This window comes from Oryzias melastigma, linkage group LG17 (assembly GCF_002922805.2).
Source record: "Oryzias melastigma strain HK-1 linkage group LG17, ASM292280v2, whole genome shotgun sequence".
Taxonomy (NCBI): domain Eukaryota; kingdom Metazoa; phylum Chordata; class Actinopteri; order Beloniformes; family Adrianichthyidae; genus Oryzias; species Oryzias melastigma.
This window is the reverse complement of record NC_050528.1, coordinates 32869227-32895593: the sequence shown is the minus strand read 5'-3', so window position 1 is coordinate 32895593 and position 26367 is coordinate 32869227. Positions and strand designations below refer to the sequence as shown.

Below are 26367 nucleotides of genomic sequence, written 5' to 3'. Positions count from 1 at the left end.
GAATGTCTAGAAATGTTGAAAAACACAATTACACTGTTTCCATTAGATCAGGGGTGTCAACCTCGATCGCACAGGGGGCCAAAATCTAAAACATACCTTAGGTCGCAGGACGAACAGGATAAAATGTATTGAACATACCAAAACAACATTTTTAAAACTTTTAAACCATAACTTTTTAACATATTTATGAATAACAAAAAGGCAGGAATATTATTCCAGAATAAATCAACTTAAACCTAAAATAACTTTAAATATTTTACTCTCCATAAAAATATATAAGTGCAAGATGACATCGGACCATTAACAACAGTAAAATAAAATGATCTGGAGGGCCGGATAGAATTACCCGGAGGGCCGGGCCATTAAATAATACGAGTTAATGGCGGATATTTCTGCAACAAAACCAATCTAGGAAACTATTTGAGGACTTTGTTTCTCTGAAACAGACTTTTCTTCATCACCTGGATAAAAACAAGTGAACTTTCCCTCTGAAATGATGCTTTGGATAAATTCACCCAACATTTAGCGTATCCACAGCGAGGACGATGCAGGCCCGATAGCCGTTACCATGACAACGCATTACATCGCACATCCAACTGTACGTTTCTTGTGAAAAAACAATTTAAAAGTTAAAAACGATGGGATTCAAATCCTAACAATAGATTTAATTTGTATTTCTTTGGTTAGTGACCATGAGAGAGATAATGCACTTGGAGGAGTCCATTATCAGAAATGGATGACAACAGAGGCACGAATTCAGGCACTATTCCTGACACAATCCACAGATTTTAATGACGTCTCCATGTTTTTACAGTCCCAAATTAGATTAGCTTTTAAATTATCTATAATTGTGGCCAAAAATGTAAAAAAAAAAAAAAAACTCCAGTGGCATAAAATAGAAACTATTTGTTCCATTCCTTAAAACCAGATTTGGCAAGCACTATTTGTAACTAAACAATCCATTTTGTTGTAAAATAACGGACAAAGTAACAGGACCATAGAGCACGAAAACAGTTTTCTGTTTTTTTTTACCTCACTCTGACACTATTTTATTCTAAAAACACAAAAAAAAAAATAAAAAAGGAAATTAATCTAAGCGAAATATTTTTCACAGCTTTTAAACTTTGGAAAGTCTCACAGATTTCACCATCTGAGGCCAAAACTGCTTCCTGGCTTCTATTTATTCTTTACATTCCTGAATACAATCAAATTCTATTGATTTGAAGGCTTAAAAAAATGTACTTCTGGAGTGCATTTCTCCCAAAGGCCTCATGTTATCCACGCTGGGATCTCACCTAAACTCACCTCCTCGTGCGCCCTCACATTCCTGAGGGGTGGAACGGGTCGAGGTTACCAGAGAGAGAGCAAGAACCATACGGGCCAACATAACTTAAATCTCTCAAGGCTCTTTCCAACAGACTCACACTGTCAACTGATCCAGATTCACCCCCCAACAACATTAGAAAGAAACGGGAACTTCTCTTCCACTCACATGTGAAATTGGCCAAAAGGATTGTTCAGCAGATGAGTGGAAAGATAAAGCTGGAAATGGGTCACATGGATGAGGAAAATAAGAGCGATCTTCATCTGCGAGAAGTTTGATCCCAAATAAATTCAGACCATGTGATTAGATTAACTTCAGATCGCAAAACTGATACGAACGAGTGCGTCAAACAGCAGCTGCAGATAATGAACTGATTTTATCCAAGAGAGCAAAAGTTCCAAAGTAACTTTCCTAAAGAACGGAAACATCTCAGCCAGATTGATGAGAGATCTCCCGTGAAAGAACATGACAAATTATTAATAATATCCCTGAAGCCTATGATTAATAGTTATCAGTCTGTATATTTTCCACTCATTTATGGTCCAAATGCGATCATCTGCACGGTTTTCTTCTCGTCTGCATGTCTGATAGAGAAGACCTCGTGTGATTCTTTCTGGACACTTTCTGTGTTTTCAAGACGCAGATATAATCTTTGTTTCTTTTGTCTTCAATTAAAAAAAAATAACATTCTTTCTTATTCAATATCGATTCTAAATAATTCCAATGAAGTATTGTCACAAAAGTTTGTTTTTTTAGAGTTTTCAGTTTGTTCTGCAAAGTCCCCCTAATGTCAACTAAGTGCAAAGCGAGTCTCTGAACAGACAAAAAATGGAAACTTTAGCTTAGAATCATTTGGCAGTAGAAAAAAAACGGTTAACTATCGTCAATTAAGACTTGAACATTCATGTTTTTTTTAACAAAAGGACATACAGTAAGTGATAAAAATAAAACCCATAACTTCCTCTGTTTGAAGGCATCCTCCACTAGGTGTCATGTCATGATGCAATGTGAGTGTGGTTGGAGCAAAAGCTGGTTGCTAGGTACATTTAAAAAAAAAATCTTCCTCTTGAGACTTTAAAGGAAAGCCACAGGCATTTATCATCCCCAAACATTATAATCATGAGGTTGAAAAGAGATTTGATTGAAACATTTTTTTGTAAATTTGTGAAGTATGATTTAGGTGCTAAACAGGGGTGGACTTAGCAGTTTTAGGGCCCCGGGCAAACGTTAAGATAGGGCCCTCTGCAGCAGTTGTATTAATTCTATTTTTTTTAATCCTTATCGAGGGTAAAACATTGAATAACTTCCTTACTGGACCACTTTTAGGAAGCATCAATTTCAAGAATTTTGAGTAGCATTTAAAAGCGGAATTCAGATTTAAATGTCCAAAAAATTTATCTAATATAAATTATTTTTACTTGGAAAAAGCGTTAAATTTATTGCGCTAATTTATCAATCACTCACTTCCTAGTTGAAAGAATTGACATCAATTCTTGCGCTTATTAACTGTAAAAAAGAAGTCTTGTATAGACAACAGTCTCGACCTCACTGGAATACTCAATTGCTGTGGAGCGACAGGGGAGACGAAACACGGTCACATGAGCTGTATGCCAGGTCAGTACTGTTTTTAAAATGACAGAGTTAAATAACAATAATAATGAATTATTATTCTTATCCTTATGACAGTAAAATGTAATTTAGACACATTTGTTAGGTGTTCAGCCTGGGACTCCAGAGTGTTAGGGGCCCAGGCGACCGCCTACCTTTGCTTAATGGTAAGTCAATCCCTGGTGCTAAACCGTGGATTTAGCAATGAATGGCATTACTAGATTACATTAAGATTTAAGGAAACGTTTACATCAAATACTTTTGAATACTTTAATAGACAGTGTATTTTAATGAAGGTCTCTGAATGAGGGCCAATAAAAACTTCTGTTTATTTTAACCAAACCTACATTTACGAGTTTCAAAAGGTAAAAAGGTGCAGGTCACAAAAGATGAGAAATTTTTTTAAAATAAGTTAAAATTTAAAGATTTTTGCCTTGGATTCTAAATCTGTAAAAAAAGGATGAAGATTTCTAGAATTTGTAGAACAAAATGGGTTGAGATCCCCCCCCCCCCAAAAAAAAACACAGTCTTAAAAATCAAACAAAAAGCTAATGTACAGATGAATAACGTGTCGACGATTCATGACTCTAGAAAAAAAAAAAGATCTGCTTTCTTTACAATATTATAATTTGATTACATAGTGAAGGCAAAAATGAAAAGTTTTTAGTTATTTGGTGTTAAAAAAATACTGTTTATTTTATTTTGTTGAAATAATTTGTTGTTCAAATGTTGAGAGTAAAAGTCACCCAGGGCTTCTATAACAGGAACATCATCCCTTATTTCCCATCAGGCCTTGTCCTCGTCCGGCTGCTTACCGTTTTCCTCGTATCCAGGGGGGCGGCTCCTCTCCCGGATGGTGTAGTTGGCCGAGAATCCCTCCTTGACGATGGCGTTGTCGGTGATGATGGTCATGGACAGGACCCCGGTGTAGGAGATGACTCTTCCCGGCGATGTTTGGCCACAGTACCGGCCGATGTGAGGACCCACTGGGAGGGGCGGCAAACAGAGAGAAAAGTCAGATTCATCCACCATCTGTGCTCTCCTCTCTGCAGCCAAAAGATCCGCGTCTGAACTTTAAATTAAAGATCACTGTCTTATCCAGAAGGAAAACTGGAAAACTTTTCCTCAAGTTAAACTCTGTTACAAACCGTATTCTGGCTGCAGCTTTGCAGTAAAGACAAGCAACCAAATACACAGCCAAATATTTAGGTATTACAGGTAATTCTGGACTTTAAAAACAAAAACAACAAATTCTTTTTTGATACTTTAACCCTTCACATCGTACATTTTAACTTGGCAAACGTACCACTTAACCATTTAATGTAGCATCACCTTCAATGGAAAAAACATGGAAGATTTTTTTATATAATTAACAAGACATGAAGGGGTTAAACAATAATCTGTAAATAAATAATGCACTTTTCTTCTCTATATAAACTTCTGATTTACATAAAATGAGACTTCAAACTGCATTAGTCATAATATTATTACTAAAAGGATTGATTTTTGCCAACATGTAAGACTGTTGTTTTTCCAAAAAAAAAAAAAAAATTTTCCCACAAATAAATTCATTTGTTTTAATTATTTTTGGTTCAACTAATGTTTTATTAGCAAATAAATACATTTATTACAAGCTTAAAGATCCACTCTAATAAAAGAATGACGTTTTTGGTGTTTTTAACATGTTTTTGTAGCATTTTTCTGATGATGGAGGACATATATAAAGAAAATTAAGCACAAGTATCTATTTATTCAAATTACTGTGAATCAGCAGCAGATGAAAACAAATCCTTTACTAAAGCACTTACCCTCTTCTGGCACACTTTAAGCTAACCCTCAACACCAAAAAAACTAATTAATAAATTAATTAATTTTCAGCCGACATCTTGTCTGCCACCAGATCCTCCTGCTGAGTTATGAGTGAAAGGAAGAGGGGCGGGTTTGCTCCACGGCAATCCCACCCACAACTCAGAGGCAAATTTAAAACCAACTACTGCCAACGTTCAGGTTTTTTGATCTTGGCTAAAAACATAATGGAAAGACCAGCTGAGAACACTTTTAAGTAGATCAGAAGATGATCGCAGTGGGACTTTAAAGCCTTTACTTTCTGGAACATCAGCTGAGTGAGGTCTCGTTCACACACAAAACGTCAAATATAAACTAAAAAAACGAATTGACGGTAGGATGGATGGGTCTGATAGCTTCTAAAAGCACAAAACCTCGTGTTTTGTTGTTGCTTTTGTTTTTTTTTACAAGTTAAACGATTTAGAAACACTGCAACTCTCTGCTTTATGATCGTACACCCCCTCACATTCCATTTTTTCAGCCTGTTTTCTTCTGGAAGAAACAAATGTTGTCGTCTGTTTGGTGGAGATACCCTATCAGCACAAAATGTCACAAAAATATACTTTTACAAAGGAATTCTTTCAGCTTTGGGGGCAGAAGTGGAAACAACATGAGGCAATGGAGCTGAGATGGTGAGCCTCTGTAATCTGATGGATTATGTTTATCAGTTACAGTTTGAAGCAGGTCGTCGGCGATCTGTGACGGATTACGTTTTGAGCTGTTTCGGCCTTATCGGAGGAAATGTTTTTTTCACAGAGAAGCTGTCGGCTGATGCAATCAGGAGCAGAACGAGCGAAGGATCCTGCAGGCAGCACAGCGGCGTGTGAAGAAGAAGAAGGAAAGAGCAGAACGTTCCCGTCACAGGCTGAAGAAAACCCCATCGACTCCACACAAGCACACAGAAATGAAGGGCTGGAAGTCTCGACTTTAATCCAGTTTTTTGAAGTGTTTTTTTTTCAGCAAATGAACCAATTAACTCCATGAAACACTTAGAAATTAAACCGATTGTTAAAGAGCAACAACAAAGTCGTGAGTTTAAATCTTTCTGAAACAACTGCTTCTGTAAGAAACACTTTTAAACCAAAGTGAGGGGAAATCTGTTTGTATGAGCTGCAGATGTTCTCAGCATTTTCTTCGGATTTAAACTCACAAAGAAGAAAAAACTACAAAAAAGCTCATTTGACTTTATAAATTATAATTGTTGTTTTTTATTGTTGTTAGATGGCCAGAGCCATAAACACAAACAACACATTTCAGTTCTAATCCTGATATGGGACTAGGAACCGCTCTCTGATCCATCTTTTGAAGTGGTTTTGGTTCAATTCCAATCAGACTAGCTGAGTTTCCTCAGTCTGAAAAGGCTCCGTGCTCGGTGTGGAATAACTGGACCTAAATGATCCTCATTGCTTCTCACTGTTTTCCTAACAATCTATGAGTCATAAACACTTACCAGCGTTCTTTCTCAGCCATCACCTCCTATCCCTACAAGGAATACAAAGTGCAGGACTTCCTATATTCCTACTCTCTTTGCTTTGCCCCGCCCCCTCTGTTGCTTTGGCCCCTCCGGGCCAATGACTGAAGAGATTTTTAGTCAGAGGGTTTTGTTTTTAGGCTTCGGTTGGAAACATTGGCTGTGTCTGAATTCCTTCACTACTCACTATATATTGTGTTTGACATTTTCTAGTGCTGTCTGAATCTACCATTACAAAATTGAGTCAGCTAGAAATCTCCCAGAAGTCTGCGTGACAAATTAGCGTGCATCGATGCTTCCGACATTAGCGAATATTGAACACATTGCATTCAAACAATTTTTGCTAAAAAAAAAAAATCGTGTTCTCTGTTCGTTCAATCACAAGGTTCAGGAGTCGGTCTGGACCAACAGACTTTTCCAGTGGAAAATGACCTTAAATTTAAGCAAACTAAATCAAAGTCTGTTTGGAAGTAGGCCGAGACCACCTCTTTAGACGGGTTTGGACCTGCTGGCTTCAGTTTATTCACACCTGAGAACTTGACCTGGACTAATGTAGGAAACAAACTCTCGTCCATTCTGACCAAACCCAACGAAGCCGATGTGAATCCGTCCAGACGGGAGCGGCTCAGCCTCCAATGCAGTGTCAGTGTCTGTGGCAGTCACTGTCTGCCAGCCTCCTCCCTGGAAAGGATCAGGCTAAGCTCTGGGCGCAGCATCCTGGCAGCCGCCACACGCCTGTCCAGAGTGAAGCTGATGATTATACGCACGCTGGACGGCTAATTAGGCAGCAACGGGGGCCGAGGATGGCCGTCCAAACGAGTGGAGCAGGTTGTGTCTCTGTTATTCATGTGCTGCTAGTCCAAATGAACGCAGGAACAATGAACGAGTCAAGCGGGGGGTTTTCAGATTCCAGCCAAAAGCAAAGGGATCAGACACCAACGAGGACTACCTGCTTCCTCACCGGCCAAAGAGCCATCTGTTAGAAATCATTTACATCTGCACTCAGGCTGCAGGAAATAGACCTATCCCGTAGATCTACAGAAAAGCAGACATTATAAACTCCTAAATATGTTCTCCCGCTACTTCAATTAAGTCAAACCGCCTTCTTTTTAACCAAGAGTTGAATTCTATGCTGGAAAAATGTTGAGGCCCGTTCCTGTTTGTTTATGGATGCCAGCAGAACGAGACAAATGAAGCTTTCAGTCTAAAACGAGAAAGTTAGTCTGGGTTTACTGAGCTGTGGATGCTTTGGTGAAAGTGTGGCATCAACAGTGAAGATGCAAAAGCAACACATTTTCCTCTTGGAGTAAATGAAGCTCGATTTGATGATAACTATGCACTGGAAAAGTGAATGGCTCTCCACATGAAACGCTTTTATTTACAGGAGAACTCAGACAAAATCTGTGTGGTTTGGAGTCCAGACACGCTCACACGAGGGACAGTTTGGAAAAATGAAGAGTTTTAAAGGTAAATCCTGTGTGTTTTCCCTCCTGTCAGAAAGACTGAGTTTTTGCTTTTCAAGTTTAAACTGAAAATCAAGAAAGATACTTTTAGATAAAAGTCAACATAAATTATACTGCAAGTTATCTCAATGGTAGGGGGATTAGAAGTTGAACGACAAGGAAGCAAGAATAATTTCTTGTAGTACTGGGCAAAACGCCCAAAACGTCAAAAAACGACAAGAGGGGGCCTGAACCATACGTCCATTTATGACGAGTTGGGAGCGAGGATTTGTCGGTAGAAAAAGTGAGAACCGCAGTTGCAAACCGGGTTTTTAAATCTTTGCAATTTTAAAAACCTTTAAAAATAAGAACTTAAACATTTGATCTACTCTAAAGATACAGAAACACCAGAGCGCGCTTTCTTAAATGCAAATTTCACACTGAACAAGCAGGGAGGGGCTTCTGCCTCTTCTATTTCTACTTTTTACTGCGAAATGTCAAAGTGGTGCAAATCTGGTGAATGTTGCTCCAGGCTTTTTCTTTCACATCTCTATCTTGATATATAAAAAAGACTTGATGTCATATACTTCTGGCCGGGCACAAACCAGAATTGTCAATTTCTCCTCCATGATCAGTTTTCTAATGGTTGGTCCTTCGATGAATTAAAAATGACACCGTCCATACATCACTACGAAATCTGAGTTCCTGATTGGTCAAAATTCAACCTAGTTTAACTTCCAACAGGTGATCAGTGGGTATATGTTTTATACATAGAGACTGACAACTGGCCTAGAAACTTAAGTTGTGTAAATGCGAGAGTTTGAACATGGAAGCCTGATCAAGCAGAGCGTGTGGGATAAATAAATAAGAAGGATCATTTGACAGAAGTTCCTCCAGCCTTCATGCTAAAGCCATTCAGGCAGATTTACAGTGGAAGTTGTTGCTGCTCTGCTGTCTCCACTGGTTGAACTGTAGCTGCCAAGTCAGGCAAAAATGATTCCCTCTGAATATCAATCATTTTTTTTAATCTTTTATTTTGAAAATCCAATTTTTTTGTTTTTGTAAACAAACCCTACCTCATCTTCGCTTCCATCAGCTTTTAAGAATGTTTTGTCGTCTTTGGGACCATTTCTGCTTCATTTTCAATAAACTGAAATGACCTGAAGCCCTGCGACCCGAAACCTCACCTGCAGGAAAGCCGTCCCAGATTTCCAGGTAGTCGTATCGGCACAGGGCGCCCGGCGGAGGCGTGGTATCGGGCTCCATGTCGAAGCTGTCGAACTCCACCACAATCTCCAACATTTTGGGGGCAAAGATCATGATGGTGCATTCCAGGTTGTTGGGGTATTTGTCCGGGAAACCCGGCGACCTGATGACTCCCGTGGGGGCAGTGAAGTTCCTGGAACATTCTGGACCTGCAGGGCACAGATGACATGATGAGTTTTAAAAACGTCAGAGGGTGTTCTGGACTTATCCTTATGACGTTTTTAGCCCAAGTTTTTTAAAAATTGAGCCGTTTTGTAGGACATAGTTTCTGCAGAGCGGCCGGAGTTCATTAGAAATCGACCTCTGAGTTGTGGGTGGGACTGTTCAACAGAGCAGCCCCACTCCCCTTCCCATCACCCATAAACGAGCTGAGTTTATGCACTTACCCACTAGCTTACAGCTGCTCACACCCCCAAGCTAACATTATCGGTGCAACAAAAATGGTTCACGAATGCAATTTTGAGTTTAATGTTCTTGATGAATGTCCTCAGAAAAATGCCACAAGAACATGTAAAAACACCAAAACCACAATTTTTATTGGAGTGACTCTAAAAAAATGGATTGACTCCAAAAACAAATTAAAATCAGATTTTTTAATAACTTCTGAAAAAATATCAGCAAAACAATCCACTAGTTTTTTGGTTTTTTTTTTAAATAATTGTAATAATTCCATAAAAGACACAAAAAAATAGATGATTGTCTTCTAGACGTCTCTTTATATCATGAATTCTGGTCATTTAATGGAAAATAACTACATTGGACACAATGGCGGCCTGACAGAAGCACAGACAGCCGTCCTCTTTGTCTGCTTTCACCAAAGAAATCAAACTGTTGGTTCCCGTCAGGAGGGATCTGTGCGGACTCTTCAGTCACAGTTGCTGTGAAGCAGCCAGACAGTGACTGACACGTTTGATGAGGGTCAGGCGTCCCTCTGTGCGCAGGGGAGCGACCGTGGCGAGGGCCCTGGGCCGCTGCCAGGCCAGCTGTGACCCGCGTGTTATCTGTCGCTTTACACGGATAAACAGAAATGCGTGATGGAGTCGCTCTTCTGGCACCACAACAGTGGTTAGGAGAGATGGGGCTGATGGACGTGAATCTACAAAGAGATTTCAACAATCAGAAATGTGTGGTTTCTCTGGAAAGATGAGACGTTGAGATGTTCCTTTGTTCTTGAATGTTCCTCAAAAGCAGCCACCAAGAACCCCCTCCCTACCAGTCACCTGGAATCCATCTTTCACATTTTTCATCACTTTTCATCTATTTTTACATGTGACCCTTTAATCTGCTGCTTTCAGAAAAAGACACAAAAAAGAAAGAGGCAAACATGTGTTTCTGCTTCCAGGACCTAAAAAGAGAAAGATCTGGGACAGTCATTGAGAGACCTCATTTGGTGATGATTTATAAATGAGTTGTGTTTTGTGGTCAGCGGAGGGTGGAGCAAACGACGAGCAGCGTTTACTGCAAAAAACACTCATTACGCGGCCGCTGCCCGGCAACGCGGTAAAATGCGAACGGAGCGTGCGTTCTGGAGCGGGCGCGCTGCTTTTTGAGGCGGTGGCGGTAATGACAGGGATGCAGATGAAGGACCAGGCCACAGACACAAACACAGAAATACAACAGGCTAAGTGGAGACACATGGTGGCACAGACACATGGAGGCTGAAGCGCTACGACAGAAACCTGCATCTCAACTGTGTCAAGAGCTGCAGGACGAGATAAGAAACAAAACTACAAATATGAGACCTAAAACGAGGACAAATCGTCGTTTGATTCAGCTGTTGTTCATCTATGAAGTACGGTGGCTCTGAAGTGCAAACCACATAAAAAATCAAATAAATTTTGATTTGATACATACAGTAGTAAATTGGACTGAATGTTCTGGTTTTTTAATCAAAACAAATTTAATTTCTTTGGTTTTATATTGATTGATCTTAAAACTGATTTTAGAAATAAAAACACAATTTATTTCTTTGACTTTTGCATTGATTTTATTATTAATGAATTTAAACACTGATTTTTGAAATCACATCAAAACAGTTTTTTTGGTTTTTGACATTACTTTTAGAAATTAAACCAAAATTGATCACTTTGATTTAAAATAATTTTTGATTGAATTGTTTAAACAATTATTTTTAAAAAAGAAACAAAATTGATTTCCTTGATTTTATTAAACATTTTAGAAAAATGGATGTCTTTTATTTTAAAGTTTTTTTTTTTTATTAAATACTTTTGACATTGATTTAAGGAATAAAAAATAGATTTCTTCATTTTAATTTGATTTACTGATGTATTGATTTGAAAATTGATTTAAAAACTTAAAAAAACAGAACAAAATTTCAGAAACCAAAACCAAGAAAAGAAAATGTTGGGACCAGCTGCCTATTTATAAAAATCATATCAAAATTTAATGAAATTTAATTAAACGAAAATAAAATTCAGAAAATGTAGATACTATGGGTCATCACTAATTAGAATTTTCATGTTTCTTATTATATTTCGTATGTTAACATTTTATTTGAATTTTTCTGGAAATTACTTTAAATTTCCTAAACGTCTTTTTTTACGTTTTGGTTTCTGGAATTTTATTTTCTATTTTTTGAATATGATGTAGTTATTTATTGTTTTATCTTTTAAAAATCGTGACCTTTAATATGGTTTAGCATAGAGTGATTTGTAGAAGTGATTGTCACTTCAGGGCCACCGTACTGAGGTTACGCTGAGAAGATTTCATTATGTTTTTCTAAGCAAACCGAGCTTCACTGTTTTTTTCTGAATCCCATTTTCTCCTTGCAGGATCAGCTCAGGCTTGCAAGTATCTGTTATGGTATTCAGTTGAGTCAGGTAGAAGATAAAACAGAAAGTCAGAGTTTGTAAAATGTTGCAGAAACATGACCAAAGTAAACAATTTGAGGAAACAAATTCCCAGAAACCTCTGATGGGGTTCTGGAGTTATCCAATTGTGACAAAAAGCTCTATTTCTGGAGAGATAAAATGTGCTGCGTTGGTGTGCAAATGAGACGGAATATTGTGGAGCGCTTTGTGCGCCGCAGATAAGATTAAACTGGCTCTATTTAGGAGCGCAGACATCACAAAGCTGGAGGTCTCTGCAGACTGAAAAGCCCGTTTGCATCCGGAGCATCGGCAGCTTTATTTAGCTGCGACGCACATTTTGCTGCTCAGACTGTAATGGCTTTTAAATGTGGCGAAAGCAAAGGCAGCAATATGGAAGGGGATTACATGACTGAGTACAAGAACTTGTTAGGAGGACCCATATTTAGGCCAACACACACATACACACAGAGTTCTGCCCCAGTTTCTGAGCTGCTCCTCTGTGCCAGAGCATCCATCTCATCTGGTGGTCACCCCCGCTGCCTCCAAGGACAAACAGCCCATTAGCTAAATGAGCAGGAGGTCCCACACACCTGTCTGCTGCACACAAAGGAGCTCCATCACAAAGAGGGCCAACTACATGCACAAGCGAGCACAAAAGACATCAGGAGCAGAAAAGCTCCATAAACATCTCAGAGCCTAAAATGAAGCTCTACTTCTAGCACGTGGAGCTCCCCTCAGACCCCAAAGATCTGGGCTTCATACATGCTTGATTTATTTGAAGCACGTGTGTTTTCCTGATCCTCTATGACCATCTGCCTTAAAAATGTACCCAGCTTGCAACACTCATTTCCTTCCGTGCTCAAAACTAATGCAGAAATGTTCACTACTCACTACATAACGCACTATTGGGGTGTTTGCCTTTTTTTTCGGGGTGTCCAAATCTACTGTTTCAAAATCCAGTGCCCTAGACATTTCCCAGAAGTCCCTGTGAAAAACTAGTGTGTATCAATGCTCACTAGGGGAGTGAGAAAACATTGATTCAGTTAAAATATTGTGATACAATATTTGCTGATACCTGTATACTTACAAAATATTACAATAATTAATTATAAGTATGAGCAAACATGCAGTTCAGCATCTTACTTTGGTTTTCTACTTGAAGCTTGTAGTTATTACATAGTGAAATGAGACGTGTACAGCTCAGTTTAACTAAAGAAGAGTTCTAAACCAAAAAATCTGTAATCGGGTCCTGGCTCTTGTGATATATCGTGATAAGTATCATATAGCGATACATGTATCATTTTGGCAGACTCTTGCCAATACACACCCTCATAGGATTGGCAAATGAGTCATTTGTCCTTTGAAAAAAAAGTATTTGAACATGTATTTTTTTATAAATCATTCACGTTTTCATCATAAATAGTGTAAAGGGTTCATATTTATGAGCTTTTTACTTCAGCAAATGGATGATGTTATATTTGCATAATAGAGAAGTCAAACTAAAATCTTTCTTCTAGTACACTACCTGATTCAAATGAGATAGCAGCAAACTTCCACATAGATGCAGAATGGACTCATTATTTCAGTCAGTAAAAAACTGAAATCTAAGACACTAAATAAAATAGACTTCGAAGCGTGTGTGACAAGCACAACACAGGTGTGACACGTTTGGAGAACCCTCCGACCTACAGGGGAGAGAAACAGAGCAAAGCTTTGGTTTTTGGAAGGACGTGGAGTCTGGCTCCGTTCTCCTGCCAGCAGCTGTCATCATGAAGGCCAAAGACATCAGCTGATGCTCAGCTGAGCTCCTGTCAGACACTGATGAACAGATTTGTTTGGATGAAACGTTTAAAACATCCCTCTCACCAGTTCATCTCTCTAAATCAATGATGCTTTTTCACTGCCAAACTTCATATATACTTTATATATATATACTGTATATTGTCTCTTCTTTAATTTAATCATCGTCGTTTCATTTTCTACTGTCTTGCTATTGTGATAAATTATGGATTACGTTGTGTCAAGGTTTGTATTATTAATAAGAAGTTTGTCGTCAATATTGTTGGGATTGTGTTAAATTAGAACACTGGTAGACCTGATGTTTTCATTAATTTCTTTTTTTATTGTTTGAGATTGACAGAATCCCCCTTGGTGGTGTAAAAGTAAAGGTTAGAAGTCTTTTATAAAGTGAAAAAACTTCGTAAAGACAATTTTTTTGTTTTATTTCTGTCTTTACTGCACCACAATGTCACAAATTTAACTGAAAATATATTAAAAATTAGGCTTTTACAACAATTTTGAGGTTAGATTGAAAATAGATTAATTCATTACAGTTCCTAACCAATTAATCTCACAAAAAGTCTAATCACATCAAAGCACTAGTATATATAATAAATACATAATCTAAATGTACAGTTTGTGTGTGATTTCATATTGTGATTATTTGCGGATAATTAATGACAAGAACAAACACTGTAGCAAAAAAGTAATCACAAGTTCACATTTTAAATCATATTATTCAACATTTTTTCCAGGTTTGCGATTAATGTGTTACATTTATTTATATATATATATCCTGAGATAAAACGAGCAACATTCAGGTCTTAAAGGATCAACCCCCCCACTGGTTCCAGTGCCTGCTCGTCTCCATGGTTACTTCATTAACCTTCTGGCCTTCTTTCATTGAAAACTCATCACCGTCATCTTCTTCTGGCAGAAATGATATTAAACGGCACTTTCCCCTTTGGTGAATGCTGTGACCCTAATTTCCCGTCTGTGTCCTGGATTGCATGTTACAGTCAAAGCTGAAACATTTTCTCGAAAAACGACATCTTTCAAATATCTTTTGTGGGGAAAAGAGCTTCTCAGTGGTCGCAGAAGACCCATTTCTGTGGATTTATTCCACACGGGGTCTAATAACATCCCTGCACTCGTGGTTACACGTCAAACCTAAATTGAAGTCAGCAGGAACCGATTTTTGACTTCAGATTTTAGAGGAAAAGCCGTCTGAACACCTGGATCCAGTTACCTCTGTGAGTGCTTAATTTACTCCGGACTAACCCAAATAAATTAGGAGGATTCCCACGCTTGCTCCCCTTAAACTGATTTATCTGAAACGGTGAAAATCTCTGGAGACTCACCGTTTTGGCGGCTGCTCAAGCAAACCCAGGAGGGTTGAGCGAGTACAAATGTAGGCCGAGGGATCAGGGTTCCTTCCTACACAGTGTTTATGCGGGTCTATCCTGCCCCACCTGGGACCCGCTGCCCCTCCCAGGAGCTGTGGCTCTTTGGCACGGAGCACAGAGGTCAGAGGGGCAGAGGTTCCACTCCGGGTGTTTACAACAGCGAGGATGTTCGGAACATAAATACAGATATTTTTAGAGCCTTTTTCACAGTAAAGGTTACAACAGGGCGAACAGCAAACAGGCAAGGAGTCATTTTGTTGAGTTTGAGCGACAAACTCGACTGAAGTCTCTGAGAAAAACTTGGTTTTCTACATTTAAGATTTTTCCAATCCACGACTTTGTGACGGTGATTTATTTTCCCGGAGACTAACGGCTGGTTTACACTGGAGGCAGAAAGGAGGCCGCTTCCATTCGGCGCCCTGGATAACTTATAGTGTGGTTCACGCCAGACGAGGAGCGCCGCAGAAGGCCCACGCCGTGCAGCGGATCGTTTCGCCGTCTGGTCTATAATGTGACCGACCTGCGAGCGATCTGCGTCAATTCTAGCAGGAAGTTACATCAAGATACACGAGGAAATACGGTTTATTTTCAAAATATAACCAATTTTTAACAATAAAACACTGTGATTGATAAATGCGATCATGTATCTAAACAGACTGTAGAGACGGAAATGAAAATACAATCACAACACACACAGATCAACGTGTGGGCCGACTCCGGAGTGGGGGGCGGGGCTGGGTTTGGGTTGTGAAAAAACAACGAGAGAGACAGAGAGCAGTTCTTCTTAGCAGAAACGTGGGGTAATATTTTTAGGGTATTCATTTACCCGTGTGATGTAATTTACCCAGTGAGCTTGTTAGAAGGCCACACCCCTTGAAAGCAGGCTACATAAAATCTGATTGGTCAGTTTATAACTTGAATATCTTTTACTGCATAAAAAATACCATGGAAAAAAAAGAGAATTCTAAAAAAGAAGGTATCAGAGCGAGAATGATTGTTAGTTAGGTTTATTTTGGCTTCTTGGAGCCAGCCTTCCTGTTTGGAACGCGAGGGAGGAGGAGTCACACAGTCAACGCATGAACCAGCTCTCACCTGTCTTGAGGACCTCGTATCGGACCGAGAATCCCGCCCCGTGCGTCTCGTAGTCGGAGACAAACTTTATGAGGAGCTGTCCTCCGGTGGAGACGATCGGAGCCGGCGCGATTTTCCCACAAAACTTCCCCAACATGGGCGAAAATTCATCACCCCCGTTGTAGACTTCCACATAGTCGTACCTGCAACAGAAGGAAGGAACGGACTGAGTTGGTGCACAGAAGGGAGGTTGTTAGAATGTCTATTAAAGCCAACTTTCATCTTTCTAGATGGATTTCTGCTAGAAAATCTGAGGAGACACACCCCAGCTATGAAGCCGCAGACGGATTTCATGTTCTCAAGCATGCTTTAGATGCTGGACTTTAACCAAACTGAGGCGTTTCCCCCAAAATGTGATCTCGACCAGCTTACAGGCTTTGAGCGAAATCTTCTCCTCTGCATGTTTTCAGAGCCGGCGCTGCTTAAGAACTGAATCATGACCCGGCCTGCAGAGAAATCTGACAGTGATAAAAACTCTGAAAGGATGCATCACTCTGCTGCTTTTCTGTGTTCAGGAAAAAAGTGAACACTGGAAATGAAATTCATTCAGCATCAGACATTTAGTCAGACTTTAGACTGATTTCTCTCCATAAATAGATATTTTCTAAAAGACAAAAAACATGTCCAAATCTGCTGCTGCATCTCACGCTGATAAGAAAATATCAGTTCTGCTTTGAATAAACAGAAACAGAGAAGATCTGATAAAAAATGTGAAGAAATGAAAGAAGTTCTCAATCTTTAACATATTCTGAATTTTCAATTGTTTTCACGATCAAGGTAATTTTAGTAGATCTTGAAGGAGAAAAGCCTGGTTTTCTCCATAAAGATCTACTAAAATTACCTGATAACATTTAAAAACTTTAAGACATCTGTGTAAAAAATTCAGATTTTTTTTAGCAGAAAAAACACAACTTTCGCCTGATATCCACAGGAATCTCTGACTTTGGACAAAAGAGTCCAGGAATTAAAGACTGACGTGTGATAAAAAGGGTTTTGGATTTCTGTGTATTGGTTTGTAGAAAACATTGTGGCGTTGCCATAGAAACCTCTTCAGGTGGTTTTGGCGCGTGCAGAAAGCGGTCCCTGACTCACGACCTTCACTGTGGCTAACAGACATCTTCTTCCAAAGTCACTCTGTATGAGAATGTTGTCATTTTTCTGATGTTTTAAGTGGAACTTTATGATCTAAACATTTTTTGATGTTTTTGTTGCAAAACTTTGCAAAACATTGCAAACATTTTGACATCTGTTATGTAATTAGAATATATTTATATTAATCTGATCCAGTTCTCATACTGTAAATGTATCAGTGAAATAATGAGATTGTTAATATCATCCAGTGTTACATGGATTCTCTAAAGGAGAAGTTCTAACTAAAATGTTCAGATGGTTAACATTGGAAACATTGTTCTGCTTCTCCTGGAGGACGTTTCAGTTTGGTCACTAGGTGGCGATCGCGATATAGAAGTACACTTTATTCTAGAAGACAACAGTTTGAGGGAAAAAACGAAGTTTTAAACCACAAATAGTTACTTTAAAAATGATTTCCTTAAAAGAGTTTGGAAAATTAATGCCTGTAAGTAAATAAAGATGTTCATTTAGTCAGCAATGTGTTTTTTTGGTCAACTGGGCGTTAGCATTAGCCGTCCTATGGGAAATTCTATTGAACGCTAGCGGACTTTAGCTTTATGTTCTAAATCGATTTCTATCTTTTGTGAATCAATTATTGATCTATTAAGCTTAAATCAATTAAAATTGATTTATAAATTTTTTCAACTCAGCTCTAGTAACACCCTGATTCAACCTGTAGGGGGCAGCACACAGACGTTTTTTTTTTTTTTACTATATTTTCAAATTAAACAAGTTTATTTTAAATTGTCAAAAATCTGGCAATGAACATGGGACAGCACTTTTAAAGCCCCATTTACAGAGTTGATTTGGGGTTTAGTTACTCTTTAAAGATACAATCTGCAGCTCCGCCTACCTTCCTCAAACACCTACATTCAAATGCCAAACCAAAGTCTTTGAAAGAGCATTTCATAAGCTAATACCACATGAATTTTGTCCGCTTTATCAGTTTCAGTTTACAAAGCATTTGTTTGCCTTTCGGCTGCTCTCCAGCTTCGGTTCGATGTTGTTTCTGATGCAGTGTATCTGCAGCTGAAGCTGCGACTCGCTGACTGCATGTGGCCACGCCTCCTCAGCTTTAAAAAACCTTCCCAAAATATCACGCAGAAATGTAGCTCGTTTAGTTTAATTAACTTGAAACAAGCTTTTTTTTAAGCATTTTTGGACGACAAAAACAGAGATAATTTTCGGGGAGCTGGTGGAGTTAGATCCAAAATACAAGCGAGCAGGCCTGTGGCAGAAACTCAAATAAACTAAAAAAAGACAAAATCGGGAACTCAGAGAACAACAAAAAGCTGACAAAACAGATGACCAGAGACTGAAGTTTACTGAGGGGGATGAACTGAGAGGCGCTTTTTTTATAAATAAAGTTTATTTGAACTGTAATGAAGACAGTTATGAAGGAAGAAACCTGAACCTGCTCTGACTGACAGGAGGAAGACTGAAAAAGTGAAAAACCAAGGAACTGTGACTGAAATGAAACCACAATCCTCACAACAATATTCATGAGAATCATGGTTTCAAAAACATCAAAAATAATTAAATCACCTGAAAAACATCCGTAGCACAGATGTGAAATTGTTCCAGACATCAGAGGCCGTTCTTGAAGACACTGTGATGAAACTTGTGTTTCTGGTGTTTCTAACAGGTTCTTATGACAATTTTCTGATGTTATATAAAAAAAATCAGGATTGAAATGACATTTCTGAAGAATGTCTTCATTCAAAATGTCCTTATTCAGGAGAAAAGATTAAAAGCAGCTTAAAAAAGAGCTTATTTGTGACGTAGAAAATACAATAGACTGGCAACCACAAGCTCCCTGCTCTGCTCCGCTATGATGCATCCACTTGCAGACGACTAGATCCATGTACATCTTCGATTTCCTCATCCGAACTGGATCAAAACTGTACGGTTGTATAACTCCAATATTGTTCATCATTTATGTTGCACTGCTAATATTAGGTTGGGGTGTGAGTGGCTGTAAGCTAGCAGGAAAGAGTGTTAATATACAGCTTTTAGTTCTGGGTGTTGGGGAAGGTGGGCGGAGCTGCTTCATGCATATGGTCCCGCAAACAACTCAGAGGCGAATTTCTAATAAACTACTACTGCTCTGCAGAAACTATGTCCTAAAAAATGACACAAGTTTTTTTAATTTTGGCTAAAAATAGCAAAATCATAACTAAAATTCCACTGGGAACGCTATGAAAACATCAGTGTGAGTGACAACACAGGACGCTTAAATTAAATTTTCCTGTGCCAGCATAACTAGTAGTTCAATGCACTCCGTATTGGTTCTCTCTAAAGGTTCCAAATAAAAGGAAACTATTTGACTTCCAAATTGAAGCACAATGAAAAACAAAGCAGGATCAATTCACCAAAGATAACCAGGGCGGGGGTGTCAAACTCAATCACACAGGGGCCAAAATCCAAAACACACCTTAGGTAGCAGGGCGAACAGGATAAACAGTTATTGAACAATCTAAAACTACATTTTTAAAACTTTAAAACAGTAACTTTTTAATATTACTATGATTAAAAACAGGGAAGAATATTATTCCAGAATAAATCAACTTAAACCTTAAATAACTTTCAATATTTTACTCTCCATAAAAACATATTTTGTCAAAATTATACAAGTTAGAAATGAGCACAAGATAACATCAGGCCATTAATAACAATAAAATAAAATGATCTGGAGGGCTGGATATAATTACTTGACTTGACTTGACATTGACACGTGCACTAGGCCTTCAAGTCCCTTCTCTAGTTTAAAACTTAAGAAACATGGAAGAGTGAACTCTACGAATTGAATTGAATTGGATACTGCAACAAAGGGGCAACCTCTCCATATCCTCTCTTTGTCCAGCAGCAGGCAGGATAGGCTCCAGCAACCCTGTGACCATAAAGCAGGTTTAGAGAATGGATGGTTTGCTACTAAGGGTAAATATTTACTGTTTTGGATTTGTTTGAATTTTGACCCTGAACTAGAGCAAGAAAAGGGCGTGGTATTTGATTGACAGATGCTCTAGAATGGCTTCACTGTCATTCATTTGTACTTTTGTCAAAGATTAATCAATATTATGAAGCCACATGACTAATTTTTGCAGCAGTTTACATTTTAATGATGCCTGAATCCCCACGAGGCAAAAGTTGCTGTCAGTCCACTCAGGAAACAACAAAGACCGTGTTTTTATCACAGTCGCTGCACAAAACCAGCTCTCCCTGCTCCAACTTGGCTCTTTATTCACCCGCCTGCTGCTTCACCCACACTCTGACAAAAAGCACTACAAGTGTTTACAACAATGGCTCCACACCTCCAACTCCTCCAGTCACCTTACAGGAGCGCGTAACGCTCCGGCAGTAAGGAGGAAGGGCGTGTGTCGGCCTGCAGATGGCGGCTCGCCCTCCGTCTGGTGCTCCAGCCGGTCCTGGAGGCAGGCGGCGTTTACCCAGACAGGACGCTTAATGAAGTGGCTCTGTCTCTGCGCATTCTAGTTAAAGAGAGCCTCTTAGTCTGCTGCCTCCTCTCCATCCTGAGCTGCACCTATTAGCCACAGCGCCTGTTCATGCCCTGCAAAAGCAACTGTCCGCGGCGAATGCCTTGCTCGAGGGCCACCTGCTCCATCTGGAAGGCCAGATTAGCTCAAGGGAGACCAAATGATGAGGTACGGAAGAAGTGCTAATGAGCTTTTTTATCAAGATGTCTCACAGCAGATGATGTGAAGTTTGACAAAATAATTTAGGAACTTTATCTTATTTTTTATGCAAGAATTTATTTTTATAAAATAAACTAATTCAACAGCTTTTTTCTTAAATGACCCACTCCAATCATTTTTTAGGATGATCTTGTGGCATTTATTCAAATCATTGTGCATCAGGAGCAGACGAAAAAATGGCGTTTGAAATATATGACATCGAAAATACACTATATATTAGCGTCAAATCACTGCTTTGCTCTCTTAATTAATTAACTTTGTTCATAAAGAAATCACAATATCTTTTTTTTTTTTGCGAAAACAGACGGTGCAAAACAGCAAATCTGTAAACTGCTCTGCCAACGCTGACAAATTCAAACGAGGAGCGCTGCTCAAAATAAATCCAGACGTGGAACAGGAATTCTCACACATTCCTTCCACCTCCCCTGCACCAGCCTTCAGCTGTAAGCGCACACCCGCGCTCATATATTACAGCTCATTAACATGTTGTGTTGGGCTGACTTTCCCTCGCGGGCAAACTTCTTACAGCACATCTGGAAGGCATCACAGGAGCATTTATGAGGCGACGTTTGCTTCTTTTTCACCGTGCCGCTCGCCTCCTGCAAAGCAGAGCTGAAGCTTTTAAGCAGAAGCGGCCTGCAAGAAACGCACCTCCTCACGCACGAGTCCATTCACCTGGAATCACAGGAGGCGGCTGTGCTGGCTCAGCCTCCATCAAAAGGCTTTCAGCACAAACAGACCAGATTTCCAGGTATTAAACTTTGATTTAGCTCCCAAATAAACAATCTTCTCATCTTTTTCATCCACAGTCGGTGAGCTTAGCACTTAACAAGCTTTGCTGTGAGGTAAGAACTCCATGAACAGACACTTCTCTGAATGCACCGAGTAGCTCCAACGCCTCAAAGATCACATTTCAGCTTTTTACTGGCGTCTCAGTCATAAAATCCTCTCAGAAGTGACACTCTGTTGGACATGCATCTTGAAGCGATCTTCTCAAAGGCTTTTAGCAATTAAAATTCTTGGCTTTTTGATAAAAAAAATATATATAAATGTTGAAAAAAAAAGAGGGGATTCGAGGAGGAGGACCTCCCTGATGAGATGAACTAAAAACCAGCAGACACCAGGAAAAACACTGCGGTTCAGGGAAACAATTCTGTGTTTTCTGTCCAAATAAACCTAAAAGGCCTTCATAAAAACACTAAACCCCAAACATAAATCCTTCAACCCCCAGGAGGCATAAAGCTGAACATCAGCAAGAGCAGAGGAACAACACAGAGTCTGACAGAACAATGGAAACATGGCTGACGTGAGAGTTAAGACTGATGACATGCAGGTGCTTCACTCTCACTAACAGGAGACAGGTGTGAAACAGACGAGAAAATACCTAAAACTACCACCTTTATATTCACAAAGAACCAGAAAACCCTCATTTCTATAATCCAAAACCAGGCTGGCAAAGAAAACTCCTCAACTATCTGGGTATTTTCACCGTCTTATAATCCCCATTTTGTCACAAACATGATTATCCCCGGTGGGGAGAAAAACTAATCCCTGCAGGAAGAAGCAGAGCTGCAGATTTGGGCTGAAAAGTTCTGCCGGTGGGAGTCAGAGAGCGGAGCTCCAGCAGTAACGGAGCACCTGAATGCAGCGCAGCGTGCATGGAAAGCAGCCTTCTCCTCACTATTGACTGAAGGCTCAATATTTCAGTTTGCATTCTGAATTCATCCGTCCACAGGCTGCACAAATCCACTCAAAGATTTATAAACGGGCTTTCATCTAACATGAGGAAGTATAATAAGCAGCCAAAATAATAATAAAAACAAGTGGAGCCAAGGCTAAAAGAAAAAAGGTGCAACCAGACAGGAGTTATCAAAAACAGGTAAAAAGGCACTATTGAACAAACATGCAGAAAAATCCTCCAATGACCTGGATTATTACAGTTTGCTCTTTATTTATTTATTTTTAAATCAACTAAAGTTTAAGAGTAAAATAAACAAAACAAACTTGTCATGAGTGTACTATTCCTGATTTGATTCCTGTTTTGGATTTCAGACATTTGCCTCTCTTCTGTAAAGGACTTCTCTCATAATCCTCATGTGATCATTGTTATAAATCCTTTTTCTTCGTCAGTTGAGTTTACAGTTTAAAAATCGTTCTAGAAAAATGACATGCATCAACCTAAACAGATTTTTGAAAAAAGTTAACGCTTTTCTTATTTTTTTCGGTACTCTTCCTTCTGGTAGAGTGTCCGTCCTGACACTGTAAGGTCATGAGTTCAAATCCAGGCTGAGTCATTCCAAAACCCCGAAGGTTCCAGAGTGTGGCTGTGTCTGCAGCTCACCGCTCCCCCAGGGCATGGGTCAAATGTAGAGAACAAAACTCGTACATCTAAGTGTGTGATGACGAATGGGACTTTAATTTCCTTCAACTGCTTTTATTCTTCCAGAGGGGACGAGGTACAATATTGTAAGAGGTAACCTGAGCACATGAGAAAAATATTGTAAGTAATTTTAGTTCTAGTTCGAGTTACACATTGGTGACCCAAAAAGAAGGAGTCTTTAAAATGTCATCTTTGCTTTCAAAACTCTAAATTTTGTCCACAACTAGGAGTTTAAAATAAATAAATAAACCATATTCTAAAGCCATTCATCATTTTGTGAAAAAAGCATCACTGCAAATGTTTACCCTTTTTGATAAACATCCACATTTCTTGACAGTAAAAATGATCAATTGTGAAAAATTTGTGCCTCTTTTTGCAACTCTGGCCCCTCCTGTTCTATATCTTCATATTTTTATCCTCCAGCTTCTTAACCCCCTTTTTTTGCATGGTTATACCCATTTTTTTAACCTTACTTTGTATTTTCTTCCTCTTTTCCATCTGGTCCAGAAAAGAAATGTATGAAAAAAATAACTGATATAAATGAATTTAGGGGTGTTTATCCAAATAAGGGCAGCCCAAAAAGGTTTGTGCATTTCTGTCTGTGGGGAGAGGTTGACGAATATTATGAAGGATAAGATCAAAATGAAAAAAATACTTAAAAAAAGTATATTTTGGAAATATCTTAATTAAAAAATGAGAGTCTGGTGGAACAATGTACTGACAATCAGGACTTATGAAGTTGTTTTGGTACCTTGATGCTTTTATTTTGCTTTTTCTTTAATTTTTTTGTGTTTATGTAAATATTTATGATTATGTGTTAAATGTGTAAAAATATATGCATAAAATATAGAAAGATTGTAGGTTGGGATTTATGAATATTTTCTTAAAACCATTAATTTGATCACTTTCTGTTTATCATGTTTATTTAACTATTTCATTTTGTGCTTGAAAATAAAAGGAAATCAGTCAGGCAGCCAATGTCAGTTAAACAAGTAAGGAAGCAACTAAATCAAATGATCAATTAATCAATAAACACCAATCAAACAAGTAAGCCAGCAACCAAATCATTCAATCAATAACCAACAAATCAACCAATACATGTCAATCAAACACGCAAGAAAGTAACCAAATCAATTAAGAAATTAGCAAATTTCAATCAAACCATCATGCAATTAATTAAATCAGTCAATTAAAAATGTACATCAAAAGTATACTCCTTGTCCTTTTAACTCCTTATCTGCTCCACTGCCGGACAGGACAAGTAAATAAAACAATAAAAAGCATTACTGGTCTATTTCCGGTGAAGTCCAGGGTTCTGATAAACTGCATTTTCTTTGGGAGGCCTTGTTAGAAGATGCAGCCTATAACAGTCTAGAAAGGCCGTCCTGATCCGGCGAGGATCAAATTTTCTATGATGTGGTTCTTTATGTGACTTCACATCAAATTAAGCCATTAAGTGAATGAGAGTGGTTGGTTTGATGTGTGCATATGTCCTCTTCAGCGCCCAGTCATGTGTTGGAAACGCTCAGTAATTTGATTTTTCACATGAAGGAAAAATGTTTGAGCTGATTGTTAAGCAACATCCTGGTATTTCTGAGGAGCTCAAACATCAGATGTCATTTGGTGGACGTGACGCTGAGATGAGTCAAAAAAGTCTAAATTCACCCCAACGTCCCATTCCCAGCTCTGACCACAGCTTTCATCTCCAAAAGCAGCATTTTGTCCTTGCAGTGTGAGCAACACAACACAACACGACACACACACACACACGCACACACCCCCACACACACACAGACACACACACCCACACACACACACACAGGGGATGCTGTCGGCCACAATGTTGACAATCTGTAAAACATGAGCCATTGCTGTGTTTAACTGCAGTCAAACTCAGCCGACCAGTCGCGTCCCGAGCTCTGCTGGGAGGCTACAGATGGCTGGGGTGGGTGAGTGTGTGTGTGTTCATACACACCAACACACCACCTGCCACCACACACACACAGCAGTTTATTATTTCCCACCTCCCGACAAAGATATAAAAAAATGTCTGGCTTGTTTCTGACTCAAATGAGTCAGAGGAGATCATGACGTCTCAGAAATACTATTGGTCAGCTTGATGAGCTCGCTCAAATGTGATTGTGCCTCCAAAAGCTCACACGACTCTTGGGTGTGTGAGGCATAACTGGCATAACTGTGCTCAAACCCTTTGGTTGGTCTTCCTGACTACCACAGAAGAAAGATGTTGTCCAGTCAAAATGATGTTAGACCCACTAAAAACTACAACTCCCAGAGCCCCGCCCCTTTATATGTGGTATCAGTGAAAAGTCCAAAATGTCCTCTGGAGATACCTAAATGAATTAACTCAGAAATATGCAGATATTCAGGTCTATGCCATTGTCACATGCACTTGTACGGGGGTTTTGGATCATAGAGAGATGCAGCCACATCTACAAGACAGGTGTGTCTTGCAGTTACCTTGAGGCGTATGCGGCCAACTTTAGGGATGTCATGAAAACGGAACGTACCATTGTGGCATGTAGCAGCTCAGTCAGCTGGGTGTAGGACTGGGGTGTGGGAAATCCAGTTTTGCTTCCCAGAGAGAGCCACGAGCTTCATCCAGCGTGGGTCCTTAGGTAAGACCCTTCATGCTACTGCCTATCTATTTAGCCACAGGGAGGCGCCAAGTTTAGTTCTCCCTGTACTGGTCCCCAGCTCGGAAAAAACACAGGGTGGAAAAAAAACTCTCTCCCAAACCAAATGTGCCGATTAGTGAAAGCTAATTTGCTGAGTTCATCTTTTGGCATACCAAAAGGTGAACAACTGAAAGGTGAAGAACCATTGTTGTGCATGTCATCAGGGTATTAGTAAGTTGCACACCCTTATGGCGGACAGGTGATGCTGTCGTACGGTCTCCTTACCCAACATTCTAGTCATTACTGACTACTGCACATTGGGCTGCAACGGTTAGTTGATTAGTCAACAATTACTGAAGCATGATGGCCCTTCTTAGTGGGATTATCTCCAAAAACAACAGAAA

General features: G+C 39.3%; 1 protein-coding gene across 1 annotated transcript in view; it reads right to left on the bottom strand.

Moving 5' to 3' along the window:
• Nucleotides 1-26367, bottom strand: part of LOC112151249 (neuropilin-1a) — an 82939-nt gene that overhangs the window by 35020 nt on the left and 21552 nt on the right. Inside the window, exons 3-5 of the mRNA XM_024280050.2 lie at nt 16065-16246; nt 8878-9105; nt 3748-3918 (exon numbers count right to left, since the gene is read on the bottom strand). Coding sequence (XP_024135818.1) covers nt 3748-3918; nt 8878-9105; nt 16065-16246 — 581 coding nt within the window. The remainder of the gene's footprint in view (nt 1-3747; nt 3919-8877; nt 9106-16064; nt 16247-26367) is intronic.